Source organism: Diaporthe citri, assembly GCF_014595645.1.
Source record: "Diaporthe citri strain NFHF-8-4 chromosome Unknown scaffold_6, whole genome shotgun sequence".
NCBI lineage: Eukaryota > Fungi > Ascomycota > Sordariomycetes > Diaporthales > Diaporthaceae > Diaporthe > Diaporthe citri.
Genome location: NW_025064851.1, coordinates 3,192,114 through 3,211,370, shown reverse-complemented (window position 1 = coordinate 3,211,370; position 19,257 = coordinate 3,192,114). Strand labels below are relative to the sequence as shown.

At 42.6% G+C, this 19,257-nt stretch overlaps 7 protein-coding genes across 7 annotated transcripts; 4 read left to right on the top strand and 3 right to left on the bottom strand.

Moving 5' to 3' along the window:
* Nucleotides 1-5,943: 5,943 nt before the first annotated feature.
* Nucleotides 5,944-7,180, top strand: INS49_012879 (uncharacterized protein; the record flags this gene model as incomplete). The annotated part of the gene is made up of 2 exons (XM_043173581.1): nucleotides 5,944-6,147; nucleotides 6,209-7,180. 2 exons carry the CDS (start codon nucleotides 5,944-5,946, stop codon nucleotides 7,178-7,180), a joined length of 1,176 nt encoding a protein of 391 aa, XP_043022878.1.
* Nucleotides 7,181-7,597: 417 nt separating this feature from the next.
* INS49_012878 (uncharacterized protein) lies at nucleotides 7,598-8,616 on the top strand (the record flags this gene model as incomplete). Its single annotated transcript, XM_043173580.1, has 2 exons — nucleotides 7,598-7,688; nucleotides 7,745-8,616. 2 exons carry the CDS (start codon nucleotides 7,598-7,600, stop codon nucleotides 8,614-8,616), a joined length of 963 nt encoding a protein of 320 aa, XP_043022877.1.
* A 788-nt stretch (nucleotides 8,617-9,404) lies between these two features.
* On the bottom strand, nucleotides 9,405-10,623 carry INS49_012877 (uncharacterized protein; the record flags this gene model as incomplete). The annotated part of the gene is made up of 7 exons (XM_043173579.1): nucleotides 9,405-9,794; nucleotides 9,852-9,980; nucleotides 10,049-10,164; nucleotides 10,236-10,294; nucleotides 10,354-10,376; nucleotides 10,430-10,500; nucleotides 10,584-10,623. 7 exons carry the CDS (start codon nucleotides 10,621-10,623, stop codon nucleotides 9,405-9,407), a joined length of 828 nt encoding a protein of 275 aa, XP_043022876.1.
* A 1,306-nt stretch (nucleotides 10,624-11,929) lies between these two features.
* INS49_012876 (uncharacterized protein) lies at nucleotides 11,930-12,868 on the top strand (the record flags this gene model as incomplete). The annotated part of the gene is made up of 1 exon (XM_043173578.1): nucleotides 11,930-12,868. One exon carries the CDS (start codon nucleotides 11,930-11,932, stop codon nucleotides 12,866-12,868), a length of 939 nt encoding a protein of 312 aa, XP_043022875.1.
* Nucleotides 12,869-14,219: 1,351 nt separating this feature from the next.
* Nucleotides 14,220-14,846, bottom strand: INS49_012875 (uncharacterized protein; the record flags this gene model as incomplete). The annotated part of the gene is made up of 4 exons (XM_043173577.1): nucleotides 14,220-14,266; nucleotides 14,337-14,475; nucleotides 14,598-14,672; nucleotides 14,778-14,846. 4 exons carry the CDS (start codon nucleotides 14,844-14,846, stop codon nucleotides 14,220-14,222), a joined length of 330 nt encoding a protein of 109 aa, XP_043022874.1.
* Nucleotides 14,847-15,821: 975 nt separating this feature from the next.
* On the top strand, nucleotides 15,822-17,331 carry INS49_012874 (uncharacterized protein; the record flags this gene model as incomplete). Its single annotated transcript, XM_043173576.1, has 4 exons — nucleotides 15,822-16,427; nucleotides 16,482-16,862; nucleotides 16,919-17,104; nucleotides 17,161-17,331. The coding sequence occupies 4 exons, from the start codon at nucleotides 15,822-15,824 to the stop codon at nucleotides 17,329-17,331; spliced, it is 1,344 nt and encodes a 447-aa protein (XP_043022873.1).
* An 818-nt stretch (nucleotides 17,332-18,149) lies between these two features.
* On the bottom strand, nucleotides 18,150-18,646 carry INS49_012873 (uncharacterized protein; the record flags this gene model as incomplete). The annotated part of the gene is made up of 3 exons (XM_043173575.1): nucleotides 18,150-18,346; nucleotides 18,412-18,467; nucleotides 18,558-18,646. 3 exons carry the CDS (start codon nucleotides 18,644-18,646, stop codon nucleotides 18,150-18,152), a joined length of 342 nt encoding a protein of 113 aa, XP_043022872.1.
* Between the last annotated feature and the right edge of the window lie 611 nt (nucleotides 18,647-19,257).

The window sequence follows — 19,257 nt, the reverse complement described above, 5'->3', positions numbered from 1 at the left end:
ATATAAAAATTTATAAAGTAAAAAGAAAATAATTTTATAAGGTAATTAATTAATAAATATAAGGCTTTATTAATATAAAACTATATTATAAAATTAAAAGCCTTTTATAATTAAATATAAGCATTTTTTTAAAAAAGTAAGATATTATTATATATATTTATTTTTAATAATTAAATTTTATAAATATATTAATATACTTATAAATATAAGCCTTATTATAATAATTCTTAAGGTATTATTATTTATTATATTAATAATATTTATATTTTTTATAATTTTAATAATATTATATTTAAAAATATATATAATTATATAAATCTTTTTTTAAAATATATTATAAATAATTACTTTATTAAAAGCTTATAATATATAATAATGCTTTAATATAATTATAATTAAATAAAAAATAAAAAATAATAGCTTATTAATTATTATTAATTACTTATTAATATTTTATTAATTTAATTAAATATTTTATTTTTAAATAATTTATATTTTTTATATTTAATTAATTAAAAAAATAAAAAGAAAATTACCTAAATTAAGAATTAAACTTAAAAATTTTTTATTTAAAGAGTTATTTATTAAAAGCTATTATTTTTTTAATAAACCTTTATAAATAAAAACTTGCTTTTCTTAAAATAATTAAATTAAAAGGTAAATTATTAAGATAAGTAAAAGTATATTATTATTATATTATTTTATTATTTATTATAATAATTAAAAGAAATAATTATTTAATAAAAATATAAATTAAATATTAAATATATATTTTATTTTTCCTTATTAAAAGATATAATTTATTTAATAAGATTAAAAATAAATTATTTAAGGAAGGGAATAATATAAATTTATAAATAATAAGCAAGTAGCTGCTTATATAAGCAGCATTATAACTTAAAATATTAAAGCATTACTCTTTAAGTATAATTAATAATTAAGCAACTTATATACTTATATTATATAATTTATAACATTCCTTATAAGTATTATAATGTTGTTTAATAAGTTAAATATATAAAGAAGCATATAATTATAAATATTATAACCTTTAATATATTATTATTATTATTATTAAATATTAATAAATTAAAGTAATAAGCTTTTAAAATATATAATTCTTTTTAATGTAATAAGCTTGTTAAGCATTAATAATACTTTATTATTATTATATAAAAGCTTAAAATTCTTTTTCTTAATAAATTAAATATATATCTTAATAAAATATAATGTTTTTTTATTAAAAGATATTAAATTAATATTATTATATTAATTGTTATAAAGGCTTTTAAGGTATATAATTAAATTAATAAATAAGTATATATATTAACTTAATAATATAATAAAAACCTTTAAAATCATTATTTTTTATAAATTTTAAAGTTATAATATAATGTTAAGATATTTATTTTTTATATTAAATTAAGATTTAATAAATATAATAATATAAGAAAAATAAGCTAAGTATTAATTAAATATATTTCTTAAATAAAAAGTTTTTTTAAGTAAGATACTTATTTTTATTTATTTTCAATAATTATAATTAATACTTTCCTTAATATTATAATATATAAAAGGTATATAATAAAAAAGTTCTTTTTAATATACCTTTTAAAAAGGTTTTACCTTAAATAATTGCTTATTTAAGCTTATAATTAATCCTTATAATAAATAATGCTTTATAATATTATAATAATGCTATTTATAAGGTTATTAAGGCAAGGAATATTTAATTAATATATTTATTATTATATTCGCTTAATTTTAACTTAATTAAAATATATTTTAAAGATTTAAACAAATATATTTATTATTAATATTAATATAAATAATAATAATAATAATAATAATAATAATAATAATAATAATAATAATAATAATAATAATAATAATAATAATAAATAATAATAATAATAATAATAATAATAATAATAATAATAATAATAATAATAATAATAATAATAATAATAATAATAATAATAATAATAATAATAATAATAATAATAATAATAATAATAATAAATAATAATAATAATAATAATAATAATAATAATAATATAATAATAATAATAATAATAATAATAATAATAATAATAATAATAATAATAATAATAATAATAATAATAATAATAATAATAATAATAATAATAATAATAATAATAATAATAATAATAATAATAATAATAATAATAATAATAATAATAATAATAATAATAATAATAATAATAATAATAATAATAATAATAATAATAATAATAATAATAATAATAATAATAATAATAATAATAATAATAATAATAATAATAATAATAATAATAATAATAATAATAATAATAATAATAATAATAATAATAATAATAATAATAATAATTTATATAGATTTTTTATATTTAAGTATTTAAAAGATTAACTAATATATAAAGGTAATTAAAAAATATTTTTATTATATATATATATTAAAGAAAAGTTTTAAAGTTAAAAATTATAATAACGGTTAATAAAAATATTATATAATTAATTAAGAAAAAAAAAGAAAAAGTAATAATAATAAAAAGAAAAGAATATTACAATAAAATTAATTTAATATATTAATTAATAATAAAAAAGTTAATAAAAGAATATTATTAAAAATATAAAGGGGGATAATTAAGAATTTATTATAAGAAATATATTTAATTTTCTTAATTAACTTTTTAATTACTTATTTTAAAACTCTTTTTATTATATATAAATGCTTTATTAATTTTTTATTAATTATACTTTTTTTCCTTTATAAATAATAATAATTACTTTTTTAAAAATTATTAAAAAATACCTTAAACTTGCTTTTTATTATTAATATATTATTAAGTAATATTTAAAAGCTTTTTATATTTCTTAATAAAGCATTTTTATAAGTAAATATATAAGTAAGGGACTTTATTAACTGCAGGCATTTACTAAGGCTTTAAGCCTTACACCCCTTAAGCATAAAACCCCTGCCTTATGATTTTCATAAGACTTCTTCCTTATATAAAAGGTAGCGCCGTCTTAATTTAAATTAATATATTAAGAATAGCTGCCTTATCTTTATATTCTCTTTTATAATAATTTTAACTTAAAAAATAACTTAATATTAAGAAAAGTTACTTAATTAATTAAAGGGTTATATTGCTATATATATTTTTAAGGGCTTATTAAGGATTATAACTTTTATTTTATATTAATATTAATAATAATAATAGCTTTTCTTTCTTATTATTACTTTTAAGGAGCTTAAAATAGTTTTTCTTTTCCTTTAAATATAGCTTTATAAATCTTTTAATTAATTTAATGTTATTTAAGTTTTTTTTATTAAATTAAATATTCTTCTTTAAGTATAAAGCTTAAAAATTAATGCTTCTATATTTTATTACTTTTTATAACTTTATTAATTATCTTTTTTTATTAATATATAAAAATGTTATTATAAAGCTTTAAATATAAAGTTTTTATTTAAAGCTTTTTAATTATTAAATATTTATAATAATAATAATAAAAATATAAGTAATTAATAATAATATATAAAGCTGCTTAAATAAAAAGTTATTAATATTAATAATATTAATAACTTATAAAAGCTTTTTAATAAATATATTAATAATAAGTTTAATAATAATATTATTATTATTAAATGTTTATATTTAAAGTTAAGAGTATAAAGATTAATTAATAAGTTAATTATTATATTATTATTATTATTATTTTATTTATTACCTTTTTTAAGCTTTTTTATTTATATATAAAGTTAATATTATTAATATTAAGTTTTTTATTATTTTTATTAACTTTAATAACTTCTTTTTATTTATTAAAAAATATTTTTAAAAGCCTTTAAATTATAACTTTATTATTAATTATAACTTATATTTAAATTAATATATTAATATTAATAATATTTATAAATATATTATTTTTTAAAATATAATATTATTATTATAAAGAGTTACTTTTAATATAATAATAATAATTAACTTTATAGTAAATATTTTTAAAATATTATTATATTTTTATTAACTTTTTATAAATTTCTTATAAGAAATGTCTTTTATTTATTATTATTATTATTATTATATAAATAATTATTAACTTAATTTAAGGGCTTAAAAATAATAATAACCCTTTTATTAAATTAATACTTTATATATATTTAATAATTAATAAATTATTTATTAAGCTAAACATTAATTTTATTAATAAAAATAACTTAAAGATTTTAATATTTAATTATTTTAATATTATAATATTATAAGGTATTATTTATATTATTATAAAAGTTACTTTATAAATATATATAATTATAAAATAATAAAGTTTTTTTATTAAAATAAGCATTTTAATAATATTATTATTAAAAAACTTTTTTTTAAATATTTTATAATTTTCTTTATTATATTTAATTAAATTAAAAATATTTTTATTTATAATTAATAACTTATTTTATATAAAAACTTATAATAATTTAATTATTATTTTCCTTATATTAATAAACTTAGCTTTAATTTACTTTTTTAATTTTTAAAAAAAATACTTAAATAATATATTAATATTAAAAGCTTTATATTTATTATTATTAAACTTAAAGTTATATTACTTTATTAATAATATAAAAAAAGGTTATATATTAATAATGTTTATATATAATATAAAAAATGCTTTTCTTAATAATTTTCTTAAAAGGAAATAACCTTTTAACTTTTTAATATTATTATTTATATTATTATTAATTAATAATAATAATTTAAATATATTTAATAACTTTTAACTTTATTTAAATTACTTAAAGCATTATTTTTATTAAAAATAACTTTAAAAATAATCTTTTTAATATTTTTAATAATATATTAAATAATATATTAAATAATATATTAACTTATTATAAAAAGTTTTTAATTAAGTTATTAACTTCTTTTTTATAATAATAACCTTTACTTTTATTATTAGCTTTTTTATATATAATAATATAATTAATTAATTAATATATTATTTATTAATAAAATAAATAACTTAATATTATAAATAAATATATAATTATAATAATTAACCTTTTATTTTTTAAGAATTATTAAAATAAGCTTTTTATTAATTTAAATAAGATATAATTACTTTAAGCTAAGGTTAATAAAGCTTATATTTTTTTATATAATAAGCTTAAATAAACTTTATTACTTTTAATTATTTTAAAGATATATATAAAATAAGGTTATAATAACCTCTTTTTTACTAAATTAAGTATATAATTAATATTAATAAGGTTGTCCTTAAAGATATTGGTATATATTTCGCGTTTATAGCTAAATTTTGGTGCGGGGGGGGGGATAGCTGATCAATTTGACAGGGGGGGGGAGCGTTTCGTTTTCTAGACATAGCAGCTCCTCGGAAGCTTTCGATTACTGTACACAGACACCCCTGAACATCCCTCGCCATGTGGCACGGGCCTATGCCAGTGATTGGTTCTAGACTTTTAAGGGTCTGCCCCGCCAAGAGGCAAATCTACCCATGCATGGGTGAACATGCTGTGGTACAGGTAACCATTGCTATGCTGGACCGGTAGCTTGGCCTCTCGCACTTGTTGAGCGTCTCATTCACTACAACTTTTTTGTTTCTACTCTATGTGTAGTTGCAGGTAGCTGAAGTGCTTAAATTTTGGCTTGTCTGTTAATCTTTTGCGTCAAGGGCACAACCCCAACAAAAAAGACACAGCCGACTTCTGTATTTTCTAGGTTGTGACGCAAATCGCCCAATAACCCACCGCCCGGCCGGACCAGAGTCATCCCAACCCGTCTCCAAATCGCATGATCTGGAACGCGTCTTCCCGAAGTCTCAACCCATCCCTGGGCCATCCAACGCCTACTAGAGCCGCTGGAATTTTCAGAAGCTGGACGACTTTGACCACCTTCTGAACATACCACACGGCCAGACACAATGGCAAACGCATCGACCACAACGACGAGTGCCGGCGCCGAAAGGAGGAAGGCCGCTCCGAATGGCGAGATTAGGCTCAACGGCGCCGCCGCGGCAGACAAGGCACAGGCAGAGTCGGACCAGAAGGAGCATGACTTCTTTTGGACCTACACGGAGGAGCCGCACCGGACAAGACGACTTGCCATCATCAAGGCTCATCCAGAGGTAGGCCATCCGCCCTCGTCGTCGTCCTGGGTCCAATGCTAACGCTGGAGCTTCTAAACAGGTCACCAAGCTCTGCGGCCCCGAGCCGTTAACCAAATATGTCGTCGCCTTCGTCGTCGGACTGCAGTTTCTCTGCGGATACATCCTGAAAGACACCTCATTCTGGTCATGGAAGTTCTGGGCGCTCGCATACGTCGTCGGCGCGACCGCGAACCAGAACCTCTTCCTCGCGATCCACGAGATCAGCCACAACCTGGCCTTCAGATCACTATTGGCAAACAGGCTGTTCGCCATCTTCGCCAATCTGCCCATCGGGCTGCCCTACAGCGCGAGCTTCAGGCCCTACCACTTGACACACCACAAGTCCCTGGGCGTGGACGGTCTGGATACCGATCTTCCTACCGCCCTCGAGGCTGTGGTCCTCGACTCTATCCTGGGCAAGGCATTTTTCTGCACCTTCCAGATCTTCTTCTACGCCATCCGGCCCATGTGTGTCTTCCAGATCACCTTCACCTGGGTCCACCTCCTCAACCTGGTCGTGCAACTTGCATTTGACTACGTCGTGGTTATGTCCCTGGACAGCTACAAACCTATCCTGTACCTCCTGCTCAGCTCGTTCCTGGCCGGGTCGTGGCACCCCACCGCCGGTCATTTCATCGCGGAGCACTACGTCTACGAGACCGTCGTCCCCGAGGCCAGGGACCCCAACAACAACATCCCAGTGCCGGAGACTTTCAGCTACTACGGCCCGCTCAACGTGCTCACGTACAACGTTGGCTACCACAATGAGCATCACGACTTCCCCGCTGTGGCGTGGACCAAGCTGCCCAAGCTCAGGGAGATCGCGGACGAGTTCTACGCCCCGCTGCCGCGCCACGACAGCTGGGTGCTCGTGCTCTGGCGGTTCCTCTGGGACGAGAATGTCGGCATCACAAGCCGGGTGAAGAGGAAGAACGGTGGGCGCAAGGTCGGTGGCAAGTCAGAGAGAGTCGCCAAGGTGGCGGATTGGACACCGCAGGAAATCGAGGCTTGAGAAGCTGCACGGCAATTCTTGATGGGTTGGATCTGATATGATTATGATGGACTGTAAATGCATTTATCGCCCGTACATATGCCCAAGTGGCAATAGTTGTGGACCGGCTCTCTTAGGAGTTATGTGAACATGATAGACAAAAAAAGGGAGATATCATCTAAACGGTGTTGAATAGCATCTTCGCCGATGCGAGAAACAAAAATTGCGAAGAATAGACTCCTCTTGCTCTGGACGGCCACTTTCAAGGATCGTGTTGTGCCTCGGCCTAGCCATGAAACCGTGTTAGCTGCCAATTCAGGATGGAGAATCTCCAAATTGCCAGCATTCACTCACGACACACACATCCCACAAACACAGTTCGGGCAAGAATAGACTTCACTCAAAGTTCATCGGAAGTTACATTGATCATTTGCAGCCATGTTATCTTTCCAGGAGGGCATCGCCATAACACAGAAATCCTCTCATGAGTATGGCGCATACTTCCACGATAATTGGTGCATCGGCTCAGGTCAGTAAAACGTGCCGAGGTCCCCGATGAACACGGGGCTAACGCCGACTGTGTAGTCCCGCACGGCGGATACATCACATCGTGTTTTCTACAAGTCGCAAAGACACACTTCTCAAAGACACTGTCCAGCCAGAACCAGCCGCATACGATAACACTGCACGTCGAGTTCGTGAGGAGGACCGAGGTCGGCCCCGCAACGTTCAAGGTCCGCGACGTCAAGGTCGGTCGGCTCACCTCGACGGTCCACATCTCGCTCTTCCAGAACGGGCGCGAGGAGGTCATAGGGTACCTGACGAACTCGAACATCCCCAGGGCAGAAGGGCCCTCCTACGACACGCGGTGGCGCCTCGAGCCGGCCCCTCGGCCGCTCGGCAGCACCGCCGCGCTGGAGGCCGGGTCTGACGTCGAATGGAAGGAGCAGAAGTCGATGCCCTTCTCTGACTTCAGGAAGGCATCGCAGAATATCCGCTTCTTCTTCCCCGCGCACGGGCAGCCGGCCCCAGGCATCGCCGACCAGTGGATGGCCTTCCGCAACGGGGAGCGCTTCACCAACGCCAGCCTCGGCATGGTGGCCGATATGTTCCCGCAAATCCCCGAGTCGTTCAGGGCGCGCTCCGACCCCTATGCCGTCGGAGGTGCAGACTCGGCGGCGGCGGCGGCGGCGAAGGAGAAGAGCGCGGCAAAGTTCTGGTACCCGACCCTGCTGCTCAACCTGGACGTCAAGAAGGCGCTGCCGGAGGAGGGCGTTGATTGGCTGTTTGTCAGGACGAGGGCCAAGCAGATCCGGAATGGTCGCTATGATCTTGAGGTGGTCGTCTTGGACGAGGTTGGTGATATTGTGGCCCTTAGCCACCATGTGTGTATGATCCTGCCGGCAGCGCGGAACCTCGCAGCACGGAATGGGGCGAGCAAGGAGGCGAAATTATGATGCGGTACATTTTTAGATGTGCGTTTGTACATGATAGACTACGTTAAGACGATATGGTGCCATTGTAGACCTAGTGGCAACCGTCCTACTTAGAACGCAAGCAATCCAGATGCTATCCTTCTTTATATGTTCAAGTGCATTTATAAAGAGGGGAACTTGAATCGTCTCGAAAATCACTGTGCCCTGCTATGGCTAATCAAATGGTCTTGCATGTTCATGGTACTGGGCCTGCAATGCGTTATTAGGGTGTGGATATTGGGACTCGAGCTCCGGCATGACGGTTTCGACAATAAGTTAAATTGACCGACAGGCACCACACCATCGCACTGCGGTCTTCCTTGTTCATCCTCCTGGAAACGCACGTTGCCTTGGTTTCGAAATAAGTGAACCCGAAAGAAGACAATCATTAAAAGGGAACACCCTAGACTGCTAAGAGCGCCTTGGTCGACGCCGCAACGTAAATACATGATAAACTACCTTCTCAAAATCTTCGGCCGTCAAAGCAGTCGCTCCTGTCCTAGTGTCCGTCTCACTCGCCATCACGTTGTTTCGATGGCCGCCCTTAGGCGCCCTTAATCCAACCTCGTACTAACTGCCCGCATCCATCGAGTCTCACGAACGCGTCGAGACAGAACTTGCTTCCGTGGTATCTCCAGTCCGAAGACAAGCCAAATCGGTGTGCCTCTGTGTTATAAAATATTGTTCCAAAAGTCTCTCGCTATTGTTCTTCTCCGCTTGAGACCCGATCTTACAATCAAAACGACAGCCACGCCGCACAGGATCTGCGCCTAGAAGAAGAAGTACGCCAAGAGAAAGCTGACAAGACACAGTGCAGCGACAATCTGGATGGGGACGCCTTCTGTACCCTGTGGTATCGCGGCAGTAGCGATTTGGGCTGCCTTGGGAACGTCGGCGGCGGTAGGGCCCTTACGCTGTCGCAAGCCCTCTTGTTCCGCGGGCACAGCAGCAATGCCCCCTGAGCTTGCGAGATCACGCTTCACCTCCTCCTTAGAAGTATCAGTCGGCACCTGGGGGGAGGCAGCAATCGGTGCGGTGACATCTGGGTCGTCCTTGTATTCGGAGGCGCCCTCGGATGGGGGAGCGTTGCTGCTGGTGGGTCGGTGCTCGTCCGGCGAGGAGTAAGCAGGAGGCGGGACGGTATCCGGAGTTTGCTCGACCTGTGGTTGTCCTGATCAACTTGTGCTCCTTACGATAAGTGTGGCAAGGGTACTTACGCCGTTCGTGAAGTTCTGCGGCCTGATGGGAGTAGCAGCAACACCGCCAGCGGAACCTGCACCACCAGCAGGCAGGAAGACGACTCTTATCTTCTTCTCTTGGACCTGCGACTTCTCAACAGACTCCCACTGTAGTTTCGCGTGGTCAGTATCTGCACGTGAGCACCGGGTTACGTGAAGGATTAGGCGCGACTAACGATCGTTTGCACGTTGCTAAACTCCAGGTCTCCAGAGATTGGGACGGACTGGACCAGGAATTTGTCTCGGCACTTGGTATCGGCAGGAGGGTCCTGCTTCATGGCCTGGAGGAGGACTGTAGATACCGCATGTCAGCTCGGTACTTGACATGTGATACACTGGACAAGCTCTGGGTGGGCGACGAACCAGTGACCTCGACTTCATGACCGGGCTCGATGCGACCCGAGTTTGGCCGCACGCAGTACCTAGATGTCTCGTGAGCCTTCTCTTCTGCAACGTATTTCGGCGTGGTGGTTGATCGTACTGCTTGGGGGCGGTTGTTTTGACCTGGAGACGTCAGCAAGATGCCGATGCGACACGATAGTCCAAGAGGATCTCACCTTGAAAGCCACCGGGGACTTGTTCGGGTTCTTGAGTTTCAGGAGCTGGGAGACCTCGACGGTAAAGGGCCCTGGATTGGGGGGACTGGTCAGCCGGGCACCCTCATGGTGGCAGAGGACGGGACTCTTGAAGAAAAGCAGTCGGGCGACATACGGCGGAAGCCAAGCTCCTGGGGATCGATTTCAACAGACATGGTGGTTTCGCTGGGCACAGAAGCGGATGGCGAATCTGCAGATTGCGGTCGCGTGGCCGTTCAATAATCGAAGCGGGTCGGGGTTGTGGATGGGCAGATTGATCAACAGGCGGAGGTTCGGAGACCAAGTTGATACGGCTGGATAGAACAGAAAGGGCAGGAGACCCGACTCGGGTGAATAATGACTCCAGGGGTTCCGAGGGTTGTCTTTGATGCGCGATTGTTACCTGCGGGAGCTGGCAGCACAATGCAAGATGGACGGACGTGAAGCTGAAGAGAGATGCAGGATGGGCTGCGCAAAGGTGCCAGAAAAAGGTGAATGACGGCACAGGTCTTACGAGATTGGTGCTAGAGGCAATCCGTACCTTGAGTGGACTGGGGGAAGAACTGGTTTGGGAGGCCAACGGGGATCAAGGCAGGCCTGGCCAGCCGCTGGAGGCCAAGTTTCAATTTGCAAGTGGCCTCCTTCTGATGAACTCGGGCCCTCCCCAAAGTGAGGTGGCCCATGCCTGTGACTCTAGCGCATCTCGGCAATCTCCTGTTGGCACCCACCATTTCCCTCGGGATCATCAATTAGGACCAAAGACTGCCTTGACTGCGCACAAAGAATACCTGCGTTTCTGTGCGATGTGCTATGCTTACCTGCCTAGGTACTTGACGGCAGATCTGCCCTCCCAAGATCTGCTCTCCAAGTCTATGTGGGGGCTAGGACACAATACTCCGAATACAGCAAGCTGACCAAGTTATACATGATAATCTCGCAGACGTTGTTTGGAAGGTTGAACAGTCCATTCCTCAGCATGCAGAGAGCAAGACTGCATGTCAGGTGAAGGTCTAGTGTGGGCAGTGAATGTCTCACCTCGCTCAAACGTTCAAAACGTCTTTCACATGAACCTCTGGGACCTGCTTACAATAGCAGCCCGTACTCAACGTGTCCGCCCAGGGAAGTACACAGGTACATCCCAGAGCTTGCCCCACAGTAGCTGCCCCTCTGACGTTACCTCTGGGTGCCTTGCCAAACACACATCGTTCAACTTCATTAAGTGCTGTCCACTTCGAACCAGCAGGTTGTCTTCCACAACATTCTAGACTCAGTTATCAGGTCTAGGCAAAGTCAGCGTCCGGACCAGATCCGAGTGAGTATCTTCGTCCTTCCTGCATATAGACTCATTACTAAGAAAGGCGCTTGAGGTAGGCTGCACACGCTTCGCCTCCTCCCAAGGACACGCCACTTCGTCCCTGTCCCTATCTCTCATTCCTACACCATCTCTCATCTTTATTTCGTGAAATCGCTCTAGTCAACACCATGGCGCAATCAGACCTCGACGCCCTCCTGGAAATGGGGTTCGAGAAGCCTCGCGCGGAGTTGGCCATCAAGAAATCCGGCGGGCTTCAAGGCGCACTCGAGTGGCTCGAGAAGAACCAAGACACACCCATTGGCGAGCTTGAGGCGCCCCAAGACGACGACGAAGCAGCAACCCAGGCGGCGATCAAGGGCTTGGAGGAGGGCCAGCTTGCAAAGTCCCTCGCGTGCGATGACTGCGGCAAGAAGTTCAGGACCACCGCTCTCGCCGAGTTCCACGCCTCCAAGACCGGCCACGAGAACTTCTCCGAGTCGACCGAGGAGCTCAAGCCTCTGACAGAGGAGGAGAAGAAACAAAAGCTGGAGGAGATGCGCGCCGCCCTTGCCGAGAAGAGAGCCAGACAATCCATCACCGACAAGGAGGAGCAGAAGCGGAACGACAGGATCAAGCAGAAGGCCACCAGAGAGACCCAGGACGCCAAGGAGGAGCTCCAACGTAAGGAGCAGATCAAAGAGGCCGCGCGCAAGCGTCAGGAGAAGCTCGACGACCTGGAAGCCAAGAAGCGCATCAAGGCAAAGATCGAGGCGGACAAGGAAGAGAGGAGGCGCAAGGCCGAGGAGGCCAAGGCCGCCAGGGAGGGCAAGGCCCCTCCAGCTGCCGCGGAGCCTGCCGCCGCCGCAGCTCCACCGCAGCCTAAGCCCAGCACAAGCTACACCGACGCCAGACTGCGGTTGCAGACCCCCGGTGGAGTGCTGCAGAAGAACTTCCCCGCCGAGACGACTCTGTTCGAGGTGGCGCAGGCGATCGAGTCGGAGCAGGGGACCACGGTGGCCAGCTTCACGTTAACGTTCCCGCGCAAGACCTTCGAGGCGGGCGTCGACTTTGGCCAGACGCTCCGGGAGGTCGGTCTCGTCCCTAGCGGTGTGCTCATCGTTAAGTAGGTGCTGCGGTCGGAACTGACTGGGGAGGCTTTCCTGCTGCGCCCGGGGAGATCTCCTCGGAAGAGTGGTGAGAGTGGCGTGAGGCGAGAAGTTAGCATAGATGAGATGCTGCAAAACATGGATCTTGATCAGAGCCAGTGAGGGCCAAAAGAGCATGTTTATGTTTCTGAGAGAAGAGGGCGCGATGCTCGTCTGAGCCATAGCGGAACTTGTGGTTACCATGCCTATATGGTTCTTATCAGCAGCTCAGAGAGTCTTCACAGCTCTGTTGGGGAGATTGCCTGACTAGTTCCCTGGGCATTTCAAGTGGCAGAAGCCGGCGGTTGCCGTGCAGCGAAGATAGCCACTCTCATAACTGGGGTGTGGCGAAGGGGCCCAGCATCAACAAAAAGCATCAAGGCACATGCGCTCTCGTGCCTGGTCTTCTACGTTGTTTCCTTGCAATGTGTGACATGTGACTGTACCAGGTGGATCAATTCCCAATTCATTCATAACACGGCCAGCATCTGAGCAAGTCCCCAAAGCAAGCTCCACAATGTCTGTTGCAAATATAAACTACATCATTTCAAGAGGAACATGAAGACGTACCTACTGTCCTTTTGGCACGACACCGAATTGAGTCACCAAGTATATCAGACATGTTTATGGGCGCCAGGCCCAGACACCAAGATACGGGCAATCGGGGGCAATCGGGAGGAAACCACTTGCAAGGCGGGCTGCACTTCAAACATGCTCTACTTTAGGCATCGTCACTATACTTGCCAGATCTTTTAAGGCACTCGGAAGGGGTGTCCGCTGGCACCAGATTCATCGCGCCTTTTTGCTGATGATAGACGGACATACGCGATCGGCTTTCAAAGTCTACGGTCAACCTCTCCAGGCTGGCTGCAAGTCATCATTGAAAATTTCGTGGTCGATGTTTCTCGCGAAGCAGCAACGAAGATCGAGCCAGTACGCACTGCTGGCTCAGACGGGGGCTCTGCGTTCGGTTTGCGAGACTGGAGGCTCACGCAACTGACGACCTGGAGGGCTAGGTGCTTGGCCCGGCATCCGGTCTCGAAACGTACTGTCAAACGTCACGACCTTGCAAGGCTAATCATGACTGGGGCCAACACGTGAGGGCGCAAATTTCTCTTTTGATTTGCATGATCATCAAAATCCGGTTCCATCAAGTTCGCGCTACTCCAGTTCCCTGCGACCATATACCGTGGCCTCCATCCCTTAGTCGTAGATGGTATTTTAAAGACCCGCAACCCAATGCAGAGAGATTTCAAAGGAAGTACAGCGAGGAAGTCGTCGTAGAGGTGGTGGTGATCGTCGTTTCGGCAGTTGGAATCGTGGTGGAAACCGCTTAGTCGAACAGACCGAATCCCATGTCGTCGTCGGATTCCTCCTTCTCTGTGCCGGATGTCAGTGGTCAGGTCCTGCTGCTCGCCAACGTGGTCGCCCAGATACGGGATGTACAAACCCTCAGCCTTTGCCTCCTCCTTAGGGGCCTCAGCGGCGTCAGCGCCACCAGCAGCGGCGGCACCAGCGGCAGCGGGTGCGGCACCACCACCGGAGCCGACGGAGGTCAGGAGGTCCTTGACGTCCTTGCCCTCAAGAGCCTGTGGGCGCGTCCTCGTCAGCATTCATTGTCCTTGAATCCTAGATCCCCAGGTTGTCCTGCGACTCGAATATTTGCAGGGGTGGGTCTTCGTCATATGTCGGTCGGTGGATTTGGTCGTACCTTGGCGAACAGAGAGGTCCAGATGGGCTCGATCTCGTTGCCGGAAGCCTTGATGATGGCTTGCAGCTTGTCGGCCTGTTGTAATCCTCATTGTCAGCAAGTCTGCCGACATCATGGTGGATTGCGACGACATCGCGAAAACGGTGGTGGGTCGGGTCGGGGGCTGGGCTTTTCTCGTACGGTGATCTCAACACCCTCATCAGCGAGGATGAGGGCGGCGTAGGAAGATGCCAGCTCAGCGTTAGACATTGTGAGTGTCGGATTGTTTGTGGGCTGCGGGATGCAAGGAAACGATCGAGGGTATCTCGCGAGGTGGTTGTTGACAGTCGTCGATGTCGGGGCTGGCGGTTGGTCGACGGCGTAAGAGGTGGTAGTCCTCCTCCAATTTTTCTTTGTGAGCTTCGGTGCCCTGAAAATCTTTTCTCCGCCGGGTCGGTCGGTACGTACCAAGGTACCGTACGTACCAAGGTACCTCAGGCGCCCGCCCGGACGGCCGGCTGCGTGCTGAGCTGGGTGCTTGGGCTGGCAGGCTGGGTGGGCCAAGCACTGGGCCTAGGCGCTTATCGATTAGCCTGCTGGCAACCCCACCCAGAGCTTAGCCCCTTGGCATCCTGCCATCCTGCCACCTGCCACCTGCCACCCCTACGTACCGTACAGGTACTGTGCATTCCTGCCTGCGCACCCCACTATACTGACGTCTGAGGTGCTTCCGAGGGGTTGCTGGAAACGTTGAACTGAGTTCGACCATCATCAGTCAATGCAGCTTGCGAACCCCATTTTGCTTTTGCAAGACCATCGTGAAAGCAACCTCACCAACCGGCCATTTCACGTGTTATCTACCGATGCTGATCTGAGTGACATCCAGTGCCACTGGCCCCAGACTACCGGGAACTACTTGCGCTGCCCATCCTGCGCTTCCTTTGTCATAACCCCGTGCGTTCCGCGTACCTGGACACCACCTTTGGGGCGCCGACCTTGAGCTGCTGTCCACTTTGAGCCAAGGACACGGAGCACGCGAGATCTTCATCTTCTCCTCACGGCGCCGGAACTGCAGACGCCGCATCTCACATTGCTGGAATCCCATCATTTGGTCTTGGAAAAGAGCTTCGGGGCGCTCGCAATAGTCTCGCTCTGTTTGTATACGCCACAGTTCAAAGAGTCTGTCTCATTTCACCACCTTCGACCGGTTTTTAGAGAGGGGCCCGTCAGTCACCCCAGCCCATCATGGACACACCTGTCATCCCACCTCCCCAGGATGCACGGGAGCAGGAGGTCATGGAGCGCCTCGCGGCAATCCGTGACCAGCTTCTTCTTCTCAAACAGGACCGGACAAAATACATTCGGTCCCAGGATGTCATCGGATTATACGAGCAAACCATCGAGGAGATCCGCAAGGTCAACGAGATTCGGGGAGACGCCAAGGATCAGGCCGGCGAGAACCGCCTTGATAAGATCATTGAGAGCTGCTTCCAGCTCGTGTCGCTCTTCTTCATGACGATCGGCAGGACGAATGAGGCGCCCGCGGCATACTCCCTTACCTCGACCATTAAGCGCCTGCTGAAGCACCTCACGGAAGCCAACCTGTTCTCTGCGAAGGACTTGGATAGTATGGCCAAGACGCTAGACCAGCTTTCGAGAACCGTCAACGATGCGGACGCGAGGCACTCCCCGTACCTGCTCAAATTGTTGTCGAAGAGGGTTGAACTGTGCCAATCATCACTGGCAATGTTGCAGAAAAAGCTGGACGACCTGGATGAGACGTTGCTTACTGTGCATGAGAAGGTTATCTCGATTTTGAGGTCTCTGTCGCTGGCAAACACGAAAGCCAAAGTGAGTTCATGGGCTGTCCGGGGTTGTCAAGACAAATTACTGACGTTTTCGTAGTTTAACACTTCCGAGGTCAAGAAGCTTCAAGCTCAGTTGAAGGAAATTGACGCACAGCGGCAAGACGGGAAGTTTCTTGCCGCAGATGGTCAAGTCGCCAAGGGCAGCGATGTGGTGTCTGAGCTCCTGAGCCGGGTTCTTATGTGGTCCGACATTGTGTTGGAGAGGAAAGGCGTTATGCCAGAGCAGTGGAGAAGTGTCTACGATGTCTTGATTGGCATCCGCAATGATCTCGATAAGTTCTCGATCACACCGGCGTGGTCTCTCAGAGAGACCGATCTCTACGATTACCAACGGCAGCTCGACAAGATCGACGAGGCCAGAGTGGATGGCAATTGGTTGGACGAGGAGGGCAAGCCGGCAGAGCTCTATGTGCAGAGGGTACGTACCATCCAGTCCATCTACGTGGATCCACCGGCAGCTGACAAGGCTTGTAGACATTGCTCTACCTGATTAGGCGCAGTTACGGCTACATCTACCACCTTATGGTACTATCGGAGCCAGTGTCAGAAGCATTGCTGCCAGTATATAACCAATTGTCGACCTTGAAGCGGTGTCTGCTCGAGGTCAAGAACTCAGGGGGCGGGAGCTCAGTGAGGGAACTATACCCTTACAGCATGAAGGTGGGACCAAACCTATGATATCTCAATGCCCGGGCAAAATTACTGATTGACCATAGCTCAACTCCATCGACAACATGCGCACCGACGGAAAATTCGAGATCAATGGAGACATCCCAGAAGGTCAAGCAGCAGTGGCGGACCTTCTCGCGGAGTGCTTCGAGCTCAACTATGAACTGCGGGTCGACGCCGAATCTCGTGCGGAAGCGTCCGAGAATGCTGATGCATAAATAACGGCGTCTTAGAGCCGTGACGGAGGATGGATGTACAAGATTCACAGAGGATAAATCCACAGGTGCTGGTCGTTGAGGGGCCGGGAGTTGGGTTGTGGTGTGGGTGAAAGCTCATGCTGCAGGTATACTGGCGAACTGAACTCGTGGGGGAAGGCAAGCCGTGCCGCAGTGCCTCCTACAGCCCAGCGATGCAGACCAGGGCGGCCCTCCAGGTCAAAGTCACAACTAACTTTGCATTTGCTCATACTTTTGGCGGTGACGAGAACTAACCAGCGATTTGAAACTGCTTCCTTGTATCGACAGCCAAATTCATTACGGAGTATGGTAAAATGAGCTCAGGCCTGGGTTGGCTGCATCTGGACGAACCAGCGGGTTGTGAAACGGCTCTGGGGCTGTCGCATGTTTTGCTGGCGCTCGGGACTGACGGCCCCAAATCACATGGTACGATGGTGGGTTTGGTGGTTGATACTTATTTACTGTGCTTGTGGCAGGAGTGTTGCGGGATTAGATCAGGGCTCTCGACAGAGGTTGTTTGCAATAACATGAGACGTGTGTTCCCACAGAACAACTGGTGCCTTGACTGTAAGACAACGCTCCATCTCCATGGTTATGGTTGTTGCTCTGGGCTTTGTTGTGGGGCATTAGCTGGGGATGACCCCTTCGTGGTATGAATTGCATGTTTCACTGAAGGAGTGTCACAGATTCAGTAAAGGGCGTTCTCATGCCTCCTTTCATGACTTGATACCTCAGTCTGCACATTCTGCTCAAGCCCGTGCCTGCCCACATTCTCAAGACAGCCTGTCTGGTGCGTAGTTCTAAGGGAACCTGAAGGCGATCTTGGCGGGCCAGATCTGGGCCTTCTCCAGGTCCCAGACGCCGGACTTGACGTAGATGTCGTCCTTGATCAGGTCAATGACCGCCTGCTTGCTCTCCGCCACAACCATGAGGGTGGATCCGCTGAACTTCATGCTCGAGACCTCGTCATCCGGCGGCATCTCTTCCAACACGGCACCTGAAGGGCTATCAGCATCTGGTTTCGAGTGCCCGGTAGCGGGGAGAGAGGTGGGGCTGTATTACCTCCCATCTTGAATGCGCCTGACTCCTTCAGCTTGGTCAGGCCCTCGAAATGTTGGCTGGGATGTGTTAGAATTGGTACACAAGCAGGCAGTTACATACATGTATGAGGGGAAATAAGTTTTGGGAAAACTGGCCTAGGAACTTACGGTCGAACTTCAAGTCGCTTCGCGAGAGCGCCCGGCTTGTCAGGGACCACCACCAGCCATTCGTATGTCCTCGGGGTCGAAGATGCCATCCTGAATTGTGTTGTTCCGAGACAAGCTTGGGACGCTGCGACAGAAATTGCTGGCCGTGGTGCTGCTGTGATTATCCTTGCTATGGAGTTCAGGCGGGCTGCCATGTCTGGTGCGTTGTGAAATGGGAACTTTCCTGGGCGGACGGGCTCCGGTGTCGTCGGAGGCTTTCTCCTCATCCCGCAACTCGGAAATAGACAGCCGGCATGTCTGCGCAGCGCGCAGGTGCGCGGGGGCGCCTGTAACGGCGACTGCAGCTGTGAGCAACGCAACTTCACAATTTGGTTTGAATCTATTTGCCCGCTACAGTAATATACAATGTACAACATGGTTAATTCATAATTCTAGCATCAGCTGTCCTACTACCTTCAGGCAAGCCCCTAGGTAACTCGAAGGATCATTTGGCCCCCCACTGCTGGACCGCAGACTGCTGAACGCCGAACAGGGGGGTTAAACCCCTGTGCTGTGTGGCCTGACCACAGAACAACCCGTCCAACGTCGATCGCCAGCAGCTCCTTTTCTCTGCGCTGGTGCTCTGGCTCATCACCTACAGCAACACACCGGATTCTGCCGGAAGACTGCGATATCACCTCTGATTTCATTACCCTAACCA